This window comes from Ciconia boyciana, chromosome 2 (genome assembly GCF_034638445.1).
Source record: "Ciconia boyciana chromosome 2, ASM3463844v1, whole genome shotgun sequence".
In the NCBI taxonomy this organism is placed as follows: domain Eukaryota; kingdom Metazoa; phylum Chordata; class Aves; order Ciconiiformes; family Ciconiidae; genus Ciconia; species Ciconia boyciana.
In genome coordinates, this window is record NC_132935.1 from 67,727,122 (window position 1) to 67,751,556 (window position 24,435).

Consider the following 24,435-nt stretch of genomic DNA (forward strand, 5'->3'; position numbering starts at 1 on the left):
AGCTATTGCAAAGAAAACTGCTGGGGATATTTGACTCTTTGACCACTGTACACAGAATTACTGTTGTGCTGTTGGTAATACTTAGATTTTCACAATAAATTCCTTGCTTTTAGGTTTATGGAGTGTGTCAACAGTGCAACTAATAATCAAGAGAGAGACATCAGGCATCAAATGAAATGAATGCACTCAGCAATGAGAATGGTGTGTATCATACTGGATACCACAAAAACCACAGGAGAAATGTACTAAGGGAAAGGCTGACGCACTTGTCACAGGAATACTCTACATATCTCTGTCTCTCCATCTCCATTCCTTTGGAGTACTAAGAAAGCCAGGCTTCATTGACTTTGAACTTGGACAGAAAAATAAGCAGGCTGACTCATCAGAGAATTGGTTTGTCCTTTCTCATGCAGTATAGTTCTGGGTAACTGAGGACAATCCAGACAGCATGGGTAGAAATTCTGTCTTTTGACAGGAAGTTAATTAGTACCTAATTGTTCATTAGCAAAACAAGGGGATAGCAAGCTATACTTAACTGAAATAAAAAGACACTTTTAAACTATGATTCTGCAAATAATTTATTGTAGTGACAGAAACATTTGACTTACACAGACAGAGTGAGTATTCTAATTTTTAAATAAATTTTATTGTCTCTTTTTCACAGAATCATAGATCACAACAGATCACAGAAGGGCTGAGGTGGGAAGATGGCCTCTGGAGGTCAGCTGGGCCAACCCCCCTGCTCAAGCAGGGTCACCTAGAGCTGGTTGCCCAGGACCGTGTCCAGATGTATTCCAAATATCTGCAGGGGTGGATGCTCCACAACCTCTCTGGGCAACCTGTGCCAGTGCTCAGTCACCCTCACAGTAAAAAAGTCTTTCCTGGTGTTCAGAGGGAACCTCCTGTGTTTCAGTTTATGCCCATTGCCCCTGGTCCTGTCGCTGGGCACCACTGAAAAGAGCCTGGCTCTTCTTTGCACCCTCCTTTCAGGTATTTATATACATTGATAAGATTCCCCCTTTTTCATATATGTCTTCATTCCCTTTCAATATAAGATACTGTGTATCATCTAAATATAGTCAAAGAAACACTGAATTGAAAAGCTGGAGACGCTAACTTCAGCACTAAGTCCACAGAGCATGTATGAATGGGCATTAGAGACGATCAAAATCTATGAACAGTGTGAAATCAATGATGATCCATTTGTGCTTTGAAAATATTTGTCCTTCACTCAAATGCTATACTGGAAAAGAATAAAGAACTGATTCAGAAAATGAACACAACAGTGAAACTTGTAAGCCACTCTAAGTCAGCATATTAAGAAATTAGCACATCGTATCACAAGGTGTAATCAATAAATCATGTGCCAGGTGTAGTTATTCAACTTGTCAAGTTGCATTTATAGACAGAGATGTCCACATTGTTTGGGGTTTCATTTCTGCACTCTTTCACCTTCTTAAAGCAGATAAAAGTTTTGCCAATTTAGGGGTATAATCATTTTGACAAAATAAACTCCCTCCAATGGCTAGTAAAATAAAGTATTGGAAAGAACAAAAAGAGCAGAAAAATGCTTTTGCTATCACTTGTACTTTTTCTGAAGAAACATGCTTGGGAATTTCATTGCTGCTGCTAAGTATTAGTGAATATTTTAACAATCTGAAAAGACGAGTTACGTTTGGGCTGTCCCAAAACCCTGTAAACAAAGGAATCTTTGGTGCATAAAAGTTCTGCTGGCAAGCGGCTTGTGGCAGATGCCTTGTTCTTCCTGCATAGCAGGAAAACTTTCTGCCCCAGTGAGACAAGCCTGAAGCCTTGGACTAAGGAGGCTCAGTAGATGAACAGCAACACAGTCGTGCCTCAAACCCTCTCCTTTGGCTGTGAGGACAGCGGGGGATGACTTCTGGAATGAGACCACTTACATTCTTCCTACACTGTCTGTCAGGGTAGGACTAGTGGATAAGAGGCATGTGAAGAGAGTACTCAAAGCCCCAGCGGTGACTCAGAAACGACAGTGTTCCAGTTGGCATGCGAGAGGGACTGCTTGACATGATTCCTCATTTTTTTGTCTCACTGCAGTGGGAGGAGGCCTACGCTGGGACTGGCAGAGGAACAGTCCACTCCTTTTCCTAGGCAAAGATCAGAGCCATCTGTCCTTACTCCAGAGAGGATCACAAGAAAGAAGTTGGCTACTGGAAGGGGAAAGAGCTCTTTTCTACGCAAGACTTCAGTTCCTACATGACACAAGCATTTGTGAAGAGGTTAAGAAAGACTGCAGGTGCTGTAGAGGAAAAACAGCAAAACTGAAGAACATAGAGGTTAGCTGAGGAGCAAGACACACTTAGAGATGCTGGCAGAAGTCTGCAGGTTTCCAAAGCTGGTTAACGTGTGTCTGCAATCTGCCCAGATCTCATGGTGTAGCTACATTTTAAAAACAGGGGATGAGGAAACGGTGGAAGTCTTACAGGCCCATCTTTTGCAATGCACAGTGAATGTGTCCCTCTCCTCCTTCCCCACTCCCAAACATCATTAGTGAAGGTAAGACTACCAGTGGCAGCAGCAAGAAGTGCCAGTTCCAGCCACAGTCCTTCTCCATACTGGGAAATGAAGTCTTGAAGGTGGAAAGCTTCCAGACTGCTGCAGAACACCACCAGAAATCACCATTGCTTCATTTTTTCTTCCTGCTGAGACTCGTCATCCTTAAAGCTATGGGGAGTGCTATTGCACAAGGCTGGCATTGCTAAGGCAAGAAAATTTCCTGACTATGATGACTGCCACTGACACAATCTGCAGAGCTCTTCATTGAAATATGGCTCAGGATATTCTACTGCAGCTCCACTACCCTAGACAGCTTTGCCAGGCTGTTTTAATTAATCTTGTCACTCCTTGGTGTACTAGCCCCTAACATAATGAATGAACAGGAATTAACACAGAGCAACGAGCAGATTGCGGCTGTCTAATTTAAAAGAGGGTGCTATATCTTACTCTGCAGAGTTTTTATGGAAAAATTCATGGTTAGGTCATTCTGAAAAAATCCTATAACCTTTGAAGGGAGAGAAATGACATACAGAGTTGAGCTCTGGTTTGGGACAAACATGTACTTTGCCTTCTCTCCAAAGATTTGAGTGTAGCAGAACTGGATGTTTTGAAAGGCTGCAAAGTATCCACACCCCTTTATTAAAGATAGATCTGAGCAATTAATTTCTGTATTGATTAGATTTTTAGAATTCTCATGTTCCCCAGCCCATGTTACTTCCAAGGAAACATAATTAAACTGCTTTGTTGCTCCTGTTTTATCTGCTTTCCACTGAAGAACTGAGCCATGCTGGACAAACATCATCCAGCCCATCTTGCCACATGAGAGTGCTGGTTTCGGATAAGAGGCTACTAGTGAACTGAAGCAGTGTCTAGTTTTAAACACAATACTTCAAGTAAAAAAGACCCCCAAAAGTGAATCCAAGTAGGGCAACAAGAGTGATCAGAGTTTTAGAAATAATGATGTCTGGCAAAAGACAGGAGACAGGCTTTTTTCTGTTTTCCTCTCTTTTCTAGAAAGAACTTATTAAATCATACATATTAGAATGGAATGGTGATTACTTACTACTAACCTCTGCTGGGAAAAGGACAAGAATAAATGGACTTGCTTTGCAGAAAATAATAATGGGAAAGTTTTTAATAGGATATTGAAGCACTTGAACAGGATACCAAAGGAATTTCTGGAATCTCACTGGGAACTCTTTATTCTTCAGTTCAACATCCGTCTGTTGTCTGTCTGTGGTCTACATACTACTGGTAATGTCTCAGTGCAGGGTTTTGACCTAGAGAGGACAATCTTGTTAGACCCTGCAACTCACATCTATAGAGTGATTTGGCCCATCCACAGCAGATATAGTGATAAAGAATGGCCTTAAAGAAAACAGCTCTGATCACTGGTCTTCTAAACAGCTTTGATCACTTACTTTCCACCCATTCTCCCTTACTCTTCTCCAAGCTTTCACTGTTTTAATCCTTCTCTTCCTTGGCTACCCAAGAAAGAAGAAAGACGGTGAATTGTAAGAACAGTACATACCATCTGCAGGCAGAAGTAAGTGATGCATGTTACGGACCAGGAGTTTAGAAGGCGGTTGCACACTTCCATCTGCAGCAGGGGAGGTTCAAGTGTGAAATGAAGCCGTCTCTTCACTGACATTCACAGCTGAACAAAACAAGCATGACACATGAAATGACACAATCATGAATTGCTCTTTTCAGAACTGTAGAGTATTCCTACTTCCCTCTTTGAGGCTTCGATAGTTATGTGCCTGCTACATCCCTCTCCCCACCACAGATCACAGTTTCCCAGAAAAAGCAATGCAAAGAGAGGAGAGCATGGCTGGTTTCCTTTCCCTGGTCAACTAATACTGGAGGAAAAGGAGATGAGCAGTATTTCCCTTTCCTAGCTGGAGTACCTGTTGGGGAACAACTGGTAGATGGGTACAAGGGGTGCCACTTTCTCCTTTCAATAGCCGGTAAGAAGTTGCTTAGCAGATTGGAGTTCTCTCCAATATATATATATATATATATTCCCTCTGTGTTGATATATATCAGCACTTCTGAGCTGTCAGAGATGAAAGATCACTCTGGTACCATACTTTATTGGTGAACTGTGAAAATCTGTTTGTCATTCTAAAAGTGTTGGTCAAAAAATAGGAATCTCAAATGAGATTGCTCAAATGACTTATATTGAATTTTCTAGAAGCATATTTCCCCTGAGTTGCACAGAATAGCCTTATAAGACAAAGACTAGAAAAAGATTAAAAACTACATTGTTCGCTATCCCTCACTAACTATATCTGTCCTCAAAAGTTACAAGAATGTGAATAACATTAGCAGATCATGCTGGAGTGGGAGAGGAAGAGGGAGATGGGATGCACCATATCATTTTACCCAGTCAGAATCGTGGTTCAATTGCTTAGAATACGGCAAAAGCACAAGTCACTGTGACAATATTGTAAGCACTTAGTGTGATCTTCTCCTAATACTAGCTTCTTGCACTAAGAGCCTAAAACAAAACCAGAGCCTGCATGTGGCTTTCTGTTCTTAAACCTACAGGATGTGCCTCTTGAAAGTGCAGGCAAAGAACAACATAAGCAAAAGTTCTGAAAGTTCAAAACTATCAATATAGTTTGCAAAAATAGCGTTATTGCATGCTTCTCACCATTGATATAAATCTGTGACCACAATGTTAAGTTCTGCATCACCAACCAACTTTTTATATGAACCTTTTTGCCAGGCAATGATTAACTGTAAAAGGGACTGGATTCAATTTCCAGGCATACATACCAAAATGCTTAAGAAAGATGCCTTGATCTCCTCACCCTCAAACCAGGAAAATTTATCTGCACATCTGGGCACTCAAAAGCAAGCAAAGACTCTCCAGTTGCAAAATGTGACGCATAGAGGAGATCTAAAGAGAACTCCTGAGGAAAGACAGTGCAAGAAAACTTTAACTAGCAGAGTCTTAGTGAATGGTAGATGAGCTTCTCACGCCGCAGTGACTCTGGCAATAGTCCTGATGTAGTTCTCCAACTCCTATAAAAGACAGAGAGAGCCAGCTACAACCTCTTTTCTGATTATGCCCCTGTCTAAGTATCCAGGACTGGAGTCCAACTGCTGCCCAAGGTGATCTCTTGCCTCAGAGGGATACGCAAATCTGCCCCATCCATAGGGGCAATTGCAGTAGGGTCCTCAAGTTCTGGCTAGCGAGTTTGTAAAGGGCTGCTGTTCTGCAGATGCCTCTTGCTTCAGGGCATGGCAGTGCCTGTTGCCGCTGTGCTTCATGGGAGGAATGAGACAGGGGAGATAAATGTGAAGGATGCTACTGCCTCTGGGGTCAAAGTGAGCAGATGCTACTGATCCACCTTAATGTTCTGGTACAGCCAAGTTTTTGTCTTGCTGCACTTGCACACTCTAGGACTCAACAGGCACACCCTGGCAAATACATCTGACGTTTTTCATCTAGTCCTGGTCATCATGCTCCAACTGATGCCTGCCCCTGGGGTAGTGACGATGCAGACAGTCCTGTATCAAGGCAGAAGCTTATACTCTGTGGTATTGCCACTGTAATGCTTGTGTAGGGCTGCAGATGTGACATTACAGCATGGAATAAAGATCAAGGATTTGAAAGTGGCCAACAACAGCACTTGAGGCAAACACCACTCTTGGCAAGGCTCCTGTCATGTCTCCCAGCTCTGAAATTGGACAGGATTGTTGGCATGGTACACTCATTCAGACCCACACATTTAGCACGGCCAACAGTAGAGAGGTTGATGACAGACGACAAGTGCCAAGGAAACAAGATTGATGACTCCTCCTGAAAGAGTGCAGCAGATAGCTGAAGCCTGACAAGACTTTGCAGAAATGGAGATGGCACCCCATCCTCTCGCTCCACCACCAGCCAGCCTCCTTCCCCTGAGAACGCTTTCCCTGTCAGCAACGCTTCAGAGAAGATGGTAAAAACCACTCTGTGCCTGAGGTTGATATGCTGATTTCAAAGCTCCAAAGAGGCAGAAAAATTCCCTTAGGATTCCCTAAGGGAAAGACTAAATGTTTATTCTTTCCCCTCGGGGACTCTGTTTTTTACTGGAATATCAGGATTAGCACACTGGTGAAAAAGACTGAATGCAAGCCCTTGCCCAGCCTGCTACATATGTCATCTCAGTTTGGTTTTTGCCTCGTCTTCATTTTTTTGGGGTAAAAAATCTGCCTCTTGTGAGCTTAGAGAAGGGATAGCAATCCACCCCAACTCAAGGGGGGAGTATATGGGGAAAGCAAGGGACAAGGCCAGATTGGCCAGAGCTGGAGAAACAAGTGTAAAGGTCTAGTGCCATCCAGTTCAGCTGACCTGTCACACCAAAACTCTAAAGCTTCATTGGTTTTGATATAACAATTTCAAGATATTCAACAATGAGACCTGCTAATACTACTTATCCTGTCTTTACAAAAGGATTGCCAAAATTTTGCTCGAATATCTAATGTGTCTACCAAGGAAATAAGGTAATTCCTTAATTGAATGTATTAAATGTGTTTTATAGTTATCCACAAAATCTAGAAGTATTTAATATCTAAAGGAAACCCCCACCTTATCCCCCCTTACACTCCCTGGAATCAATCAACTCGATTCCTGTAGCACTGCATCTCCCCTGCGTTAGCTTCCTAACCTGGCCAGCACTTCTCTCGTGGTGCTGCGTACTTGGCTTTCATAGGCCATCCCGACCCACCATGAACCCTATCACAGAAACATTTGAGAGGAGAGCACTGCATAGCTGAGGATTTGTCTCCTACAATGTACATATTGGATTTTGATCACAGAAGAAATCACTTCAGAAAAAGATTGTGAATTTTCAGTATGTATCTTGGCAGAGCATTTTTTGATAGTAAAGTTATCAAGCACTATCTCAAGTCCTCCATAAATCACAGCGAAGAAGATGGCAAAGGCACAATGAAGCAACGCTTTGGCTGCGTCTTCTCCATGGAGCCTTGTACTGACAAACACAGCTTTGTGCCTGTTCCTGAAACATACTGACCTGCTGAGTTAAAGGGAGACCAAACTTCTGGCTTGTCTGTGGGAAAGGGGGGCCTCTGGGACAAACTGCAGGATTTCTCAAAGGTGTCTCTAGGGCAAGGAAGAGGCAAAGGAGGAGACAGAGAATGAAAGGCCAAGGATGACAGCAGAGGGAGGTGAAAATATTAAACTTGCCAGATGACCTAGCAGAAGAGGGACTGGAAGTGCTTGAATGGGATGTGGCTGTTACAAATGCCAGTTGATACAGAGGTGACATGGCACCTTGCAAAGGTGAACAACCAAACTCCATGAGGACAGGTTCTGTCAAAATTTCTGCCTGCTTCCTATCTTCTAAGCTACAGGGTTCCCAAACCTTATTTCTATCAGCACGTGATTAAACCACTACCAGGTATTGTGCTGGCAAGACTCACCTGTCTCAATTCTTCCCTTCCTGAGGGAGCAAAGTGCCTTTAGATCTAAAAGTTGGGTTGCTGTCTTCTTGCAACAACCCTGAGAAAGGCAGTCTACTCCAGTAACTTTGACTTCATTGTGGTCAAGATGTTATCTCAATTTCTCCCTTTTCCTTAATTTGAACTTTTACTATTAGCCCAGTAATATATATAATATATATTTTTTATATATATGTTTATATATATAGTATTTGCACACTTGTTTGCACACTTGGTAACACCTATACTTTGTACTTAGTCATGTACAAAGTTATGTCCATTAAATACCTACAGCCAAACTATTTCCTGAGGGAACACAAGAGACAGTACTGCCTCCCCTCACCAGGATGAATAATTTAAACTCTATGGTGGGACAGGCAAGAAGCTGTTGAGTCGTGGAGAACTTTCCTTCTTTGTACCACTAGCCATATGCAACCCATCTGTCCCCCAGCCACTCCACAAGGAACCTGGTAGGTCCAGGCACTCAAACCGGACATCAAATTGCAGTTTATGGTAGTCAACATTTTAAATTCAATGAAAATACAAAAATGTGCCCAGATCTACCCTCCCATTCCTCACCATGCGCACACACAAGTATGCACAATTGGCAAGTGCTATTCTGCCAGTTTAAAATTCATAAGGCCATCCAGAGCATGAAAAAACAATTGCTCTACATCTCTGTCCTCCACAGCAGAAGTCCACTGTGCCCTGTCCTCATCTTATGGGCTGCTGCTCTTTGGGAAGAGGCAGCTTCAGGCCACTCCAAGTATCTCAAGGAGCTCTCCACAGCGGGACTGGAGCTGAGCTAAGGGTGTCCCTGCCCGGCACTGCCTTTTTGCTCATCCACATCACAGCCTGGCACCCGTTCCCATATTATGCTGCTTCATATGCCAGAGGCTCCTTTAGGAAACAGCTTCGTTTGTCCTTTCTAGGTGGTCTCTAATCGGGGGCTGTAGAGAGGGAGCAGGGTGAGCAGAGGAAGAAAGTCAGTGATGGGGCACTGTGGGGTCGGTGCTAGCTGGCCACCCATGCTCCTGATGCCTGCACTGTCCAAGCAAGTTGTGTGCAGGGGTGAGATGGACTGGCACAGCTTCATATCAGATCTGTGAGCTTTTACCTGATAGAAGAAATACCCTCTATCTTATACAGGACTCAGAAGAAGATCAGGACAATGCCCCTTTTCACTGTGGTTGGTTTTTCCCCCTTTGATTTGAGCTTAGCCTCTTTAGCAGTCCTAGTCCTCTACTGGGAAAGCTCCAGAACGGTCTGATGAATGTGCAGTTCCCGCTTTACCAGTCAATGCACCAGTCAGAGGAAGGTAGCAGGCAATTTTCTGAAAGAGAATATCATTGCCATACTGTCATAACTCTGAGCCCAAGGTCAAAGAAAGAAGCATTGGGTACTTCCCTGTTGCTGTGTCCCTCAGGATGAAACATTTCTGATACTTCCCAGAGAAAGTGCTACACACAAACAATTATAAAAGCTCACGGGCTGTGCTACATATCAGATTCTTCATATATGTGTCAATAAAAACCTTCCCTTCTCTGAGCTATCTATAGCTGTAAACAGAAATCCACATATTAATACAGTGATATTTCCTCTGCACATAAATCCTAAGTATTGTAACAACTTTTCTGTTTGCACAGCTTTTAATTCAGTTATAGAGCTGTGTAGCAAGCATGTTTTCTATTCATTGAAGTCAGTTATTACAAATACATCTTTATAATAACACATATGTTATCTAAATGCATTTTGCTTTGGGCTTCAAAATCTAGGTTTCAGGTTGCATGCACCCCAAATTTCCATAACTACAGGGTAAGAAAGTATACTAGTGTCTTTCAAGTTAGACATCTGTTTAGAATGTTTTGTGGCCATGCTAAGTCTTAAATCAATTTGGTTATAAAAACAAATATTCTTTACAGTATTAAAATAAAAGAATGGGGATAATTTATTGCTTGTTTTTAGCAACTGACTTGTCTGAGGGAAGATGGACCATATGGAATGAACTGACTTAAAAATTCCCTGACACGATGCAGATAGATAGTTATTGATTTTTATAGCCAATAATGACCTGTAAGGGCTCTGCTCTGCTGTTTCCCTGTTGCTTTAGCACCCTCTTTTAATACTTAAGGAAATAAAGTCCGTTTAGCTGTCTGTATGCCTTCTCACAGTAAATGAATATATGACAAATCATATTTTGGTATCTCATAATGTGCTGTTATAAATATTTCCTTACAATTTTCTTTCTGCTTACTCCCTTTCGGAAAATACAGTTAGAATTTAGATTTCTAAACATCCTTTCTTCTTTCTCCAGTTTCTAATGGGTGAGCTAAACATTTATCTTGCATTTTGCTGCAATTCAGAGGTTCATATGGACATCTAGGTAAGAAAGGTCAGAGGAATTGCTAGAAACAGAATTGGAGCACACAGAAGCATGCAAAAAGTGCCACAGAAGGATGCAAGCAGTATCTTGTTATAAGCACTCATTCTTCTTTTGAGCTCTCTGCATTTATTTTAAAATACTTTCTTTTTCTTTTTCATCTCCCTTTCTCCAGTGGCGTGTAAAGGTGGTTCTGTTACCCCGGCACCCACCTACAGTTTCTGGGCTAGACACCAGGTCCCACCCCTGGCCGAAGCCAACCTTCCCCATGGTGGGGAAGTGACGACAAAAGTGACCGAGTTTCAATACGGAGGTCACTGCCACTTCCAGGGTGCTGTTATATCTGTGGTCACACATCTACCACTACTCCAGGCAGCAGTGAGCAGTGGTTTCAGCCTTCTGTCCCCCACGGCTCCCAGACTGGCTTCTCGCTGAGCAAGGAAGCAAGCCGCAGCCCCTGCATGCAGGCAGCAGCAGCAGCAGCACACCAACTGAAGTTCCTCTTTCCTGCTCTGCAGCATTCAGAAGCCTTCACTGAAACATCAGCACAACTGCCTTTACTAACCTACAGCCCTCTGAGGAGTAAGAAGAGGAAAATGGAAGCAAAAGTAGCTCAGATGATGGAATTTTTGTTGCCGTGTAACACAGTTGATGAGATTAATAGAGACAACCCTTAGAAGTATGCAAGTGTAGAGAGCTATCCAGTATCAGTTAAACACATCTTGAAAAATTAAAAAAAAAATACCAACTGGTCATCACGATGCTTTTTTGAGCTGTGATTTGACTTCTTCTGCATTTATTATGGGCAGTTGGTTGAATCAGGGACTAAATACGGAGAGAGAACGGCTTGCAGTTTAACAAGAATGTTATCCAAACATCTTACACGTCTTTTTTTCTTTTTTTTCCCTTAAATAGGATATGATAGTTCTGAAAAATTCTATTCAAAGAAAGGAAGGTAATTTGAAATTGCTAGCTCTGGCAATCTGGAGACCTACTATATTTCAATCACTTTGTACTTTAAGAGTTTATAAAAGCAGTATGGAAAGAATAAGAAGACACCAGTGTTGCTTCATGAGGAAATGCTTGTGTTTATGAGAATATTAAGAATGTCTGTCTCTTTTTTCAAATAGTGTGTGTCATTTAAAACATCAAGAAGAAAATTATATTAGCTTCCAGCTCCCCGCTAGTTTCCTGCACAAGATCACCTCCCTTCCCGGTAGTCTAAAAATAATAGGAAATATTAAAAAATGAGCAAAAGGATACAGTTGAGAAGCCAGTTACATCTGAAAAGCAATATTACTAGAGATAAAATGGATGTTCTGAGTGTTTAGGGGCTTAAAGTAATGACGACCATAAGAAGACAGATGAAGACTAAAGTCTGTAATTCCTTTCCAGAAGTGAAATGAGGTTATGTGAGAAATTGATGGCATGTGGTCTTGAAAACGAAGGTGTGCATGAGAGTCTAGGTTCAGTATTTGAACCTTTGAATGAACACACTTGCATTTTCCACCAAGTAGAGGGAGTTTGAGGAGAAAGCAGACTGATATTTCAAAGTTTCCGGTTTGAAATCCCCTGCAGGCACAGATTTACTAAGTGGATGAAGGGACTATAAGCCACATAGTAGCACTATCCAGAACCTGCTTTCCTGGTCACATAACGCAGTTGAGACTGCAGGGGTCTGTAGCCTCCTACTCTCTGTGCACTGCAACTACAGCCATTTCTGTGCCTCTACGTATAGGTGCGTGTTTGTGCATAGGATAGACAATCACTATAGATGATCACACTTCTAATATAAAATCAGTATGTCGTGATAGCCTTGGTCTCAGCCCTGTGAAATACTGAGCTTTACCTCCAGTCCTGCAAAGCATCTAGATGCATGCTTGAACTTAAATGCTTATGCCCGTGGTTAAATGCTTTGACAGCTCAGGTCCCGATTCCTCCACATTCCCCTGCAGGAGGGAGCAGAGGAGGAGTAAGGAGGGCGCTGACCCCCTGCCTCTACGGTGAGTGATGGAACTTGCTGTTCCATTTACAGTTCCATTTTAAAAATAGATGCTGGGCAAGTAAGCAATTAAAATTCAAGAAGGAAAGCAGAACTATCTGGCAGTTGTTCAGTAAGCCTAACTTGTATAAAAAAGATCTACACATAGCTGGTATAAGTATAAACAGTCAGCAGCATGAGATTATGAAAAACAATTCTTGCCTGGCAAATGTAATTACTTTTAACAAAATTTAAAAACCAGGGAGTGAAGAGAACACAGCACAAATATTCTGTCGGCAGGCTGGGTCGTTCAGCTGTACATGAAATAAGCTCCCATAAAACATCTGAACCATCGTCTTCGGACGTATCGATGCAGACAGGTGCAAAAGGATCCAAATTCCAAGCTGGACATATGCTAGCTCGGCCCCGTTCCCAGTCAAACGAACTCGGTAAGAGATTTGGTAGAGTGGCCTGAACACCACGTGGTGACACCGCTTCTAAATAAGAGCTGGTTCATGCCTGGTCAATGAGCTCAGACGTGTCTTCACACACCAAGACACCTCCTAGCTCCTCGCTCTCCTCCGTGGCATTTCGTTCACCAGGAGAAGCAATGAACAATAGTTGTCCCATGACTGTCTCACCATTATCCAGCACTTTCTGGGCTCCACCTCTCCCCCCCCCCAATTCTCTTCTGGGTAAATCACTCCCTGTCAATGGCCTGGCAGCAGAAGCACCATTGTTCCATCTAGTGGAGAGCTATTCAGTGTTGATGGCCTTTGATTTCTCTTTCCAAACATAGGCCTCGCCTCTGCCAGATAGGATTTTGCTGGTAGGGTTATGCTGGCAAATCCTCCTGACATAAGCACAGTCTGTAGTCCCCGAAGATTTATCATGGCCCGAATTGGTCTAACTTACATCAATTCTGTGAATATAATAAGTGCAGACAATACCAAAGCCTCTCAGAAAACGTCCGATATAAAATAGATACACTAATTTACTGTGAAGGTTACAATCGTAAATAGCATTCAGAAGAAAAGTAAATAATGGCATTCATAGTTTGGCACAGACATGCTGCCAATGTGTCACATCCTGACGGATTGGGGATATGTCTGTGTCAAACTATGAATTCTGTTTTTGCTTTTTGAATGCCGTTTACAATTGCAACTGTCCATGTGGATTATTGCATCTATTTTTATAGCCAAGGCTCTGTCTGGGAAGATGTAACAGAGCAATCAACAACACCGACTGGTTCTATTTTGCTGGAACAATAGTGTTCCTGCGAGCTGGGCTCTTCAATCTTCACGGGCAGGACAGGAGCGCTGGGCTTCCCCTCATCTTGAAGAACATGGGCAAATGAGGGATGGAAGCTTATTATGCGGGTACCTTTGTCAAAGTGAGGTCTCCCTGCTAAAAGCAAGACAGAGCGGTCAAGCCAAAGACTTAACAGTGATTGTGAGGTCAGGTGGTGGGGCACTGCAGAGAGGTACAGCTCTGAACTGCTGGGGAAGCTGGGAAGCCACACAATTGCAACCACAGAGACCTACCATGGAGCTGGTGCCACCCTCCTCACTGCTGACCAGGGCGAGAGGGGAGAAGGGAAGGCTCAGGTACTCTCTAACACTCCTGTTCCTCTCCACTCCTTCCCCAGTAAATTTATGCCCAGGCACTGCATTTTCATTCAATTTGTACCAAAAGCAACCTGAAAGTAAAGCTTCATATGGACAAAACATGTATTAGATCATTCAGACTAGATACAAGGAAGAAATTTTTTATGATGAGGGTGGTGAAACACTGGCACAGGTTGCCCAGGGAGGTGGTAGATGTTCCATCCCTGGAAGCATTCAAGGTCAGGTTGGACAGGGCTCTGAGCAACCCGATCTAGTTGAAGACGTCCCTGCTCATTGCAGGGGGCTTGGACTGGATGACCTTTAAAGGTCCCTTGCAACCCAAACTATTCTGTGATTAACAAAAGCGGAGTTCTTTGCTTTCCCATACATTATTCCTGCCACCTGTATCTTGATAATTGGGCTTTCCCGGAAGGATTGCCCATGGATATAGAGCTAAGCCACCTGGGGCCTGAGAAGCTGCAGCACTGCATCTGGGGCGAAGGCAGGCGGTGCCGGGCTCTGCTCTCTGAAGGTGATACCTGCCACAGCATCTGCATCCGAGGGGACACCTTGGCAGGCCAGGGCTGAGGAGCAGCAGGCAGTTCCTCCCCACAGCAGCCAGTCCCAGAAGTCTGCTGGGGGTTCAGCGTTCGGATCTCCTCACTAAGGACTGGCATCCCACCAGGGAGAGGACTGTTTTTCACTTTGTTACCTTGGACTTTCCGCATCAGCCTGCTCTGGTTTTGTCTGTCCTGTCCTGAAGCCTCCCATGCAAGAGCCGCTTTAGGTACTTGTCAAACACGTGCATCTAACGCCGCTTGCAAAAGGCCTCGCTGCTTGACTGGGATGCGCTGGCACTTCCAGGACAAACCAGAAATCCGTCGGCAAAACGTTCTGGGGAAAAAAACCCCTGCCAGTTAAAAAGAAATCCCAGCTATTACTCAGCTTCCTGGTGAAGGTGGTAAATACGGCGCCGAACCGAAGGTACCGGGAGGCAGAGGGAGATGTACTTCTACCGCGCCAGGCGACAAGCGCAAAGAAACCCGCACCGGGCGGAGACGGGGGCGGGCAGAGGGGCAGGTGGGGGCAGGGGGAAGCCCCCTCCGGAGGCACCGATGCCGGGGGGGTGATGCTGCTCCAGACGTCCCGGAGGCGGGGAGGTCCGGCACGGTACTTCTCCCTTGCAACTTTTCGGGAGAGCCGGGCTCGGCGGCGGCGCGGGCAGGTGCACGGCACCGGGTGGGGTGCGTGGGTGTGGGTGTGGGTGTGCGTGTGCCCGGCTCCGCCCCCCCACCCCCGCGGCGGAGCGGCGGGCAGCACCGGCGGGGACGCGCGGTTCACGCCGCGGCCCCGTCCGCCGGCGCCCGCTGGCCCCGTCCCCGCCGCGGCGGCCGCCGCCCGCCCCCGACCGCCGGTGCCGCCGCAGCGAGCGCCCTCTGCCGGCGGCGGGGGGGTGGCGGCGGCGGCGGGCCGGGGATCGCGTGCGAGCGGGGAGCCGGCGGCTCGCCCTGTCACTCGGCCGCCAGCCCGCCACCTGAATCACGAGGGAAGCGGCGGCCGAGCATCCTCCCCACCCCCGGCGCCCTCCGTCCCGCTCCCGCCGCCCGCTCCCGCACCTCCGCCCCGGCACCGCCGCCGCGCCTCGGCCGCCCGCTCTGCGCCGCGGCCGGGGGCTGCTCCTCGCCCGGAGAAACTTTGCACCCCCGGGTCGTGGCGGGGACCGTGGGGTAAGTCGTTGCATCCCGAGAGCTGGCGGTGGGCGGGCGAGGCTTCAGCCCGGGCTTCGCGGGGGGACCGGGGGACCGTCGGCTCCGGCCGCCTCGCCCCCCAGACCACCGCCCCCCCCCCGCCCCCGGGGTGTCGGTGCTCCCCCCGGCCGTTTCGGCGGCGGTGGGACCGCAGCCGCGCGGGACGCGCCCCGCGCCCCGCTTCTTCCAGCCGAGCGCCGGTGACGGTCCGCAGCTCCCGGGCGAAAGCCCCGGGAGGTGCCGGGTGGCCGCTGGCTCCCGGGCGGGGGATGCCCGGGGTGCTGCCCCGCTGTCCCGAGGGCTGAAACCGGGGGGGCGGAGGGCTCTGCCCTGGCACGGTGGGCACAGCTGGCTTCAGCCGTCCGCTCCGCTGATACCTCGAGAGACCTTCGGGGGGAAAGCAAGTGAAAGAAAGTTTCGCGTTGCCTCTTTCCAGCCCGAATTGCACTCGCTTGGCATTGGAGAGGGTGGGTATGCTTTGGGGTCACTCAGTACTGCCCCTGAAAATCTTCATTTTCAGCGGTTTGTAACTTCAGAGCTAAAACTTCTTGTTGTGTTTCACTTTGACATACCAAAGGGGGAGAAAGCAGTGAGGGAAGGGGGAAGCGTGTGTACGGGCACCGGTGCTTTTTCTGACTTTGCGTTACTTTGTTTAGTAAACAAGAATTTTGTACGTCTTCGGGTGAAGCTCTAGTTTTATGTCTTTATTAAAGAATAATGCAAATAGCACAAAACCAAGTTACAACACGTAAAAAACTTTTTTTTTTCTGAAGACGGGCACAAACAATGTTTGTGCGTCATTTAGCGAGTTTCTAGGAGATAGACTATTAAGACCAAAAAAAAAAAGGAAACAAAAACCACCAGAAAAACCCAAGAATATGCTTGACGTTGTTTGGTAGTTGGAGGTTTCAAAAAGACAACCGGGACTGGATTTACATAAAACTGACTGATCTGGTTGGGCTCAGAAGTAGTCTGTTGAGAAGAATGTTGATGCACATATGTTTGCAGTAGATAAAATAAAACAGTTCTCCTTTATGAAGCGTAGAGAGTGTTATTATCCAGGGCAAAGACTAAATCATTGCATTTAAGCGAGAGACTTAATGACCGACAAGATCAAATTCACTGGCAAGACACTCGGTTAATTTGCAACCAAGAGCAAGGATTTATTTCCTTGGAAAACAACGTACCTAATACCGTCGATATTAAGAACCAGAAGGAGTTACCAGTTACGGTTTGGATAGTAACTTTAACGCCGTTGCTCCTGCCGGCACTCCCTACCTGAGCACAGGCTGAGACAGTCCTCGCTTTTCACTGCTGCATCCACCACATGTCTGCATCAATATATATGTTTGTGACAACCTATTTTTTTCAGTAGGTGACTGCAGAAGTGTATTTGGGTGTTCTCTGGTCTCGAGGAGAGGACTGGGCTGCGTTGGGCTAGTGTGTAAACACCTCCAGTCTTCAGCTCTGGAAGCCCAAGGCTCCACAGCCCGTAGGGTGAAGGTGTACTGAGGGGGACTGTTTCAGCGGGGAAACGAACACTCGCATGTGGAAAATCCAGGTTCTTGTGGTTGCAGGATTTTCATTACAAATGAGCCGTGGGAGGGGGAGGTACGTTATTACCTCAACTTCCCATCTATTCGGATATCTGCCCAGGAATCATAAGGAGGAAATGCATTGCTAGGCCCTGTTTGCAGTGCGGATGCTTACGAAAACCAGCCAGCCAGTCTAATATTGATTCATCGATTTCAGCGTATAAACAGATTTAAACTCCACTGTGGAGGATTTAGTAGTCAGAAATGATTTTTCCATTAGATTTGCCTTTCTGTAGGTATCTCTAAAAATATAGTAAAGACACTGTGGGTATCAGGAACTGCCTATACGTAGTTGAACTAGACTGAGAACTTGGTACAGCTTTTGCTGTCGTGTTTTTAAGGGGTTCAATTTCAGCCGAGACCCCAGTAAACGTGGGGGCTCTGCTGTTGAATAACCAAGGTCTGGTGCCAAATCTTTCCTTAATATTCCTGGTAATTACTGCTGACTCATGTTGACATGTGAGTTCAATTAGCCCCAACTGGAATGTAAAGGATGTGGGAGTGTCTCTTTGTGCCCAGAGACAGCTAGGACAAAGCAGATTTTGGAGGAAAATTTAAGGAATTGCCAAGTTTGGGTAGGAAGTGTCAGCCAGGTTTTTTTTTTCTTACAGTAATGTTTGAATAACCAATAAAGTTGAGTCCCGGGAAGGGGGTGATTTGTATAACGTGGGCTTGTCTTCACTATGGAATAACTGGAGTCCTAACTCAGACATTGCTTCTAATTTGACTCATGTCCACACACACAAACTCGTTGCTGAAGAAGTGGTGATGTTTTCAATTTGAGTTGGCTTACCCATGAGGAATAAGCTATAGCTCAGATAACCACAATTCATCAACTGCTAACACAATCTGCCTGAACGGCACAAGTGCAATTTTGCTCAACTCTGGCTGCTCCCACTTGAACAGGGTTACCTGGCCAGCAGGCAGCGCCTGCCCGCTTCCCTGGTACAGGCAGAGTGAAGACGTCAGTGGTTCGGCCATGAGGTAAGCAATGGGACGTTTGTCAACGCGAATGTTCCCGCACAATTACTGCCTAACTGCTGTGTTTGTGACAGCTCGCTGGTGGTGGTCACCGTCCCCACATGGCCGTGGCAAGGAGGACAGGAGGACTTTGCAGCAGTGCAAAGATGCTCAGAATGGGGCACCGCTGCAACGAGATGCGAAAAAAAAAATTGTCTTCGCCCCAGAAATTCATTTCCTGTCAGTTACTAGCTGGTACAAGAGGGTCAGTTATACGTCAGAGGTATATGCTAACATATATATGTAAATAAATCCGGCCGTACTTGGCTAGCAGTAGCAAGAGCTGCTGCTCTGGGAGAAGCAGTTTCTTTGTTGGCCCTCTATACAAATTGCTACTAGGAAATGCAGACCAGGATTTCTACAAGTATTTTGAGCTCAAAGCAAAGAAGGTGGACACAAGGGCAACTCTGCAGCCTTATGTGTACCAAGCGGATGCTTTTTTTAAGAGAATGATGACCCTAATGCAGACTCCTGGGTCTGCATGAAGAATGAAAGTTTCAAGGTGCTTTGCAAGGAATTTGACTCAGAGTTAGGGACCAGCTGAACATCCCGAGACGGAAATGCTAAAGCATTGCTCTGTCAGTCCAGAGCTCCCACAGAGCTGTTGACAGTCATTTTGGATTTAGTTCAACTTACCTTCAGAGTCATGGTCTTTGAGGTTTCTATAGCACTTGAGGCTGCGTTGTGCTGTTGTCGACATAACAAACATGATGTGGCTAACTGCAGCGCTCGAATGGATGGACTTACGGGATTGCACAGGCGGGGTGGACAAAATGATGCCAACATAATGTCAACTAAATGCACCCCGAATACTTATGAACCCCTGAGGTCCCTAGTGCCAGTGTGCGATACAACCATTTCAGCGTAGACAAGGTAGGATCTGTTCACTCAAGTGCAATCCTCAGGTATGCAGCTACAATTGCAAGAAATCCAGTGTATCTCTTTTACCTTTGTTCTTGAAACCTTACTCTGTATCTTATCCTTTCCCTCTGATAGGTGCCTTCTGGTATGCCGCAGCAGGGCCAGCGCAGGATGGTGGTGTAAAATTGTGCAAGATGGTTGTGCTTAGCAGCCTATGTCAGTGGAACACCTTTAATGAGTGTAGATGAGCAAAGCGTTTAGTCTGAACCCAGGTACTTGTCAGATGAGGCGATCGCTTTGGGCTGGACAATACCATCTACAATTTTGAATCAAGGCTGCATCTGCACACAACGAATAAAGAATTTGCATGATGCAGTCTATTAAGCTGGGACTGTAAACCATGTCGTTTGCAATCATGTATTTGACCTGCCCTGTGACTGCAGTGGTGCCTGGTGCACCAGAGCTATTGCTCTGTATTCCACAGCAAAATCCAAGCGTGCATTAAGTATATTAAATATTTATTCCTTACTCTTAAACTTTATTTGTATTGATGTTAAATGGTGGTTGTTTCAGTAGGTTTAGCTTTCTGAAAACATGTGCTAACATAAAATCAAATTTTGTCACTCATTAGGACTGTAAAAATCCACCATTAGTGGATTTCTCCCTCGTCTGTAACACTGGAGCTGAGACAGAGTGAAGTTGAATATGTGGCAGTCTTGGGGTCATTGTCTTGCTTTCCCACGAGCTGTTTGCTACATTTGGTAGTATACTGATCCCTGGGAGTCATGATGCTGAGTAACTTCTCGAACTTTTCCTTTTGCTGCAACTCGCAGTCACGGCAGCATTGTCTGGAAAGCGGGCTCTTCTTGGCCTCATTGTCTTTCACAGGGATTTGCTTCTCCAAAATGTGTTTTTCTGATGTCTGAGAACTCCTAGTGCAGTTTTCAGATTGACTCTTCCTCTCCTTGTCCTCAAGTGAGGAATCCTTCCAGAAACACCATGTTTTCTTCTTGTTTTGGGCCATTTCTAGAGAAGCAAAATTTGCTGAGGTTGTTCTGTGGGCGAAGAATACAGGTACTAGAGATTTTGGAGGGGTATATTGAGAAGACTATAATTGAGGTTGGGACTCCACAGGGGTCTGTCATAGCTGTTCCCTATTTCATTAATGGCTCAAATGATGGGTCAGAGCATGTGGGCATTCAGCCTGCAGATGTCACCCAGCTGAAACGGTTTCAGGCACCCTGGAAGACGAGAATCAAATTCAGAGTGATTTTTGACAGTCACAATCTCCAGAAAACCAAGCAGGATGCGAGTCTGTAAGGTTTGGTGCAAAGGTTTATCTTCAGTCAGCAATAAATCATATACTCAAACATAGCATGGGGAATGGCTGGCTAGGCAACGCGAGCTAAGGAGAAAATGATGTGAAAATTTGGTGGATCACAAACTAAACATGAGTCGGTAGCATTGCACTGTTGTGAAAATAGTGTGTAAAAATGGGAGTGTAAAAAGAGGAGTGTTTTTTCTAAGATACATGAATAATCTTTTCGTCCTACTCAGCCCAGGTAGGTCCTTCGCTGGAGTATTGCGCTCATTTGGGAGCAGGGTACTTGAGAAAAAATGCAGACCAAATTAAGAGACCAGGGGAGAGCAACAGGAATTCTTAGAAAACATCACTTACAAGAAAAGATTAAAGTAATTGTTTAGTCTAGAGATGGGAAGAGTAAAGGGAAAAAAGTAAAAAATCTTTAGAAATATAGGGTTAGCTGCCAAGTTAGTTGAACTTAAACTGTTGTTTAAGTTCATGTCAGCTAGGGCAAGAAATTACGATCTTACATTGCAGTAAGGAAAATTTAGGTTAAGATGCTTAGGAAAAATGTTGTGATTTTAGTAATAGTTAAATGCTGGAATAAAATCTCTGGGGTACTCATAGAAACTATACTTCTTCAGTATAAGCAGCTTTTGGGAGTGGTTTAACAGCTGTGTTGTTACAGCTATGATGGCCTAAGCATGTAAAAGACTGGAAAGATGTGGCGCTTTTTTATTACATCAATTGATTTAGCTAGAAAAAACAGACAAGGCTTTCATGCTCACAAGCCATTTCTCCGATCTGAAACCTCTGAATGGTTTTGGTACAGCTGCTTCTGTATGAAGCAGGGAAGGATGTTCTGTATGATCTCTTGAGGGTCCTTTCAGCCCCATTTGCAAAGATGTAATGATTAACAAAATCTTTCTGTCTTGGGATAGATGGGTGTTCAGGGACTGGGGAGGGAAGGCATGCTGTAAAAGCAGATGAAAGAGCTCTCCCCTAGCCTGCAACTGGGGAGATTCCCTAAGATTTTCACTCCATGAAAAATTCCTGTTTATTGCTTTTCAGGAGTGGATGGGAATCAGTAAATGTGAAACTAGCTGCTTTATTAGTGTCAGGTGGTTTTGGACAGTAGCAAATGCTTTATGACAAATTATATTGTGGTAGGATGTATCCATAAAATGTTTGCTTTTTTATCTTAGAGACTAAAAAAATTCTGGGAGTTTTGAAGGCAAGAGGTCAAATTTCCCCCCACTTCTTGCCTTAATTATATAAGGTGAAATACTTGCAGACATTACTTGTTTATGAAAATAAAATTTAATTATTTTTAAAAAATCTAAACATATATGATGAAAAATTTAATGAGCACATAGAAAATACTGCTGCTGGATTTATTAATGAGAATAAATTTGTATATATTGATTACTTTAGAGTAGTTACAGATATAAATAGTATTAGAAGACAGAGTTGTACTGCAGACAACTTGCAAATGTATCATATTTTTTCCTGGAGATGTATCTCTAAAACAGTAAAAGTATTTACAATAGAAAGTGCCAAAAATTGTCAAATAATGAACAAAAAAAGGTAGATATGCCTATAGATCTCAGAAACAGAATGGGATTAGATATGTTTTACTGCTTACAAAGGAGAAATTCATGTTCCTGGAGAGGAAATCATATACTTATACATCCGCAGTTAAGGACCTGCAGTAAATTTGAGTACATATCCAAACCAAGGTGCTGGAGTAGTGCCTTGTCAGCGTAGCAGACAAAACTAGCCAGCCTTTCAACCAGTATAACTTGTTTAGCTACTTTTATAATCTCAAAAATAATAGCTACATCAGGTTTTATTTTTACTTTTGTCTTCAGATTCTGTATCTGAAAGAACAGGAACTTTTGAGTTTTCAGTCTGGTTTTCATGTACTTCATTAAACTGAAGGCTTGCAAGAACTGAGCAAAATCTTGACAGCTCGCATGCCACCCTGGCTCTCGGTGTGCGTTTCTAAACTGTGACCTGCTTTGTTCAAACTGTGACCTGCAGTGTTTCTTACACTGGTAGCAAAAACATTTTAAAAGACTGAATTGCAGCGATAACAATAATAACAATGTCAATGTAAGCATCAAGCTAACATAACTTGCTCAGTTCTAGGAGAAAATATTTCATGTTTCATTTCAATTTTTCTCTGCATTCCCATTTTCCATCTCAAGCTTTGAGAAAAACAACTTCTTTTTTCCCTGAATTTTTTTGGCTTTTTTTCTGTGGATCCTCAGATATCTAAGCTCCGCTGAACCTCTGTTACAGGGCTCTTGGCATTTCATCCTCTGCTTCTCCTTTTCTTCCACTGAATGACTGAGGAGGAGGAACACAGAAGAGCAAAGCCAGGAGAAGAATGGGATTGCATCTTCCCAATAAGCTGATGTTACATCTAGGTTTATAAGTCATTTTTCTCCCTGCTCTCCTACTCCTACACACACACATTTCATAATAACTTTTATAATAATAAAGATGTCAGTCCCCATTCTGTTGGCCTTAGATCCAGCCCTCTTTTCTTCTTTTCTTGGGGAAAACTCTGTGCTGTGTTCTCCTGGTGTCAGAGAGGCTCCTCTGAGGACAGGCTGCGTCTCTGAGCCAGAGACAGCCACTTCTTTCTCTTTCCACACTGCCTCTAGTGATACAGAAATATACAAATATGTGATATATATATAATGAAATATATACGATATATATCTATGAAAAAATAGATATACAAAATATATGAGCTGTCACATATTTTGACTCCTATTCTGCACTGGAATGCAACTAAAACCTTTTAAGAAGCCTTTTGTGGAAAAGAAGAGAGGAATCAGGGAAATGAGAGTACAGTTACGGAGCATGGCAGACTTTTTCGAAAGACTTGGAACTGGATCTTAGCCCACTTGCAGGAGGGGATCACCAGCTTGCTGGCTACTGTGGAGGGTCTCCCGGATTTTGATAAGCAATCCTTTCCTGATAAAAATTCCACTTAAATTAGTTCCATTTTGGCTTTACAGTAGAAAACTCCTAAAAATGGTTTCTAGTGTTTATCTCTTTCTGTCTAACCTGTTCAGTCCTCTAATCTATCTGTAGCCTCCCTTTGTAGAATTCAGGGTTTCCCATCATGATGTTAGCGTTTGCTCCAAAATTGCACCACACTTCTCGTTCAGCCTGGTGGATGCAGGATGATAAATCGTCATATCAAAGATCATTCTTCTAGTATTTCAGAGAGAACCCCAAGCCCCAGACAATCAAAGGCTGATGAAAAGACAAGCAGGGTATTAAAACACAGGTGGTTAAGACAGTAACACCAGGAATGCGGGTGAACTTACAAGAGGGTTTGGAGGACCAGCATAGCTTCATAGTTCATAGTTGCATTTGCAACCTGTGGCTCGTTCTGCAACTCAAAGTGACCTCTCTAGTTCACCCCATCACGGTGGTGTATGGGTGCTAGAACATGCACCACCTTATGGTGGAGCAGGGGAGTGGGGCATGAAGGTAAAACAACCCAAAAAGCAGCCAATGCAGGGCCACATGTGTCTTGTGAAAAAAAGTGACACAACCCATTCCAAGTGATACTGTTATCCTTTTTATCTAAGAGCATTTATCCCTCACTTACAATTGCGGAGTAGTGTAGACAAGCTAGTGAACTAGACAAACTTGATGAACCAACTAGCTCTAGCAGCCTTATCATGACAGCACAGAGCTAAATCTGGGCAGAACCTATCTGAAAAGTTATATATACACTTGATAAGTATACTTGAGTTGTTAGCTTGTACTGAGCTCTGTGTTGCCAGCATGAAGCTGCTCCCAGAACCTGAACTAGCTATAGGTTGAAGATGGCTGAACTAAGGCCCTGCTACACTACACGTTCATGGCAGAAATATTTCATTGACCTATCTTACTGGTTTTAGTCAAGTTTGCTATGGAAATGAT

The 24,435-nt window shown here is 44.4% G+C and overlaps 1 protein-coding gene and 1 long non-coding RNA gene across 8 annotated transcripts in view; one reads left to right on the forward strand and one right to left on the reverse strand.

The window, feature by feature from the left end:
- Positions 1-730: 730 nt before the first annotated feature.
- Positions 731-15,343, reverse strand: LOC140647831 (uncharacterized). Its single transcript, XR_012040971.1, has 3 exons — positions 14,670-15,343; positions 4,067-4,192; positions 731-1,243 (listed from the first exon to the last, which is right to left on the reverse strand). It is a non-coding gene; the product is annotated as an uncharacterized lncRNA (long non-coding RNA).
- Positions 15,342-24,435, forward strand: part of AHRR (aryl hydrocarbon receptor repressor) — a 93,411-nt gene continuing 84,317 nt past the window's right edge. For 2 of the 7 annotated variants that reach the window (XM_072852905.1, XM_072852907.1), the window contains exons 1-3: positions 15,545-15,684; positions 18,207-18,284; positions 19,317-19,453. Coding sequence is in view for 1 of the 7 variants with exons in the window: in XM_072852911.1 (XP_072709012.1) it covers positions 18,280-18,284 (5 nt within the window). In the remaining 6 variants the exon portion in view is untranslated. Of the gene's footprint in view, positions 15,685-15,821; positions 16,173-18,206; positions 18,285-19,316; positions 19,454-24,435 lie in introns of those variants that run through there. The other 5 variants (XM_072852906.1, XM_072852911.1, XM_072852910.1 and 2 more) reach the window with 5 other exon arrangements.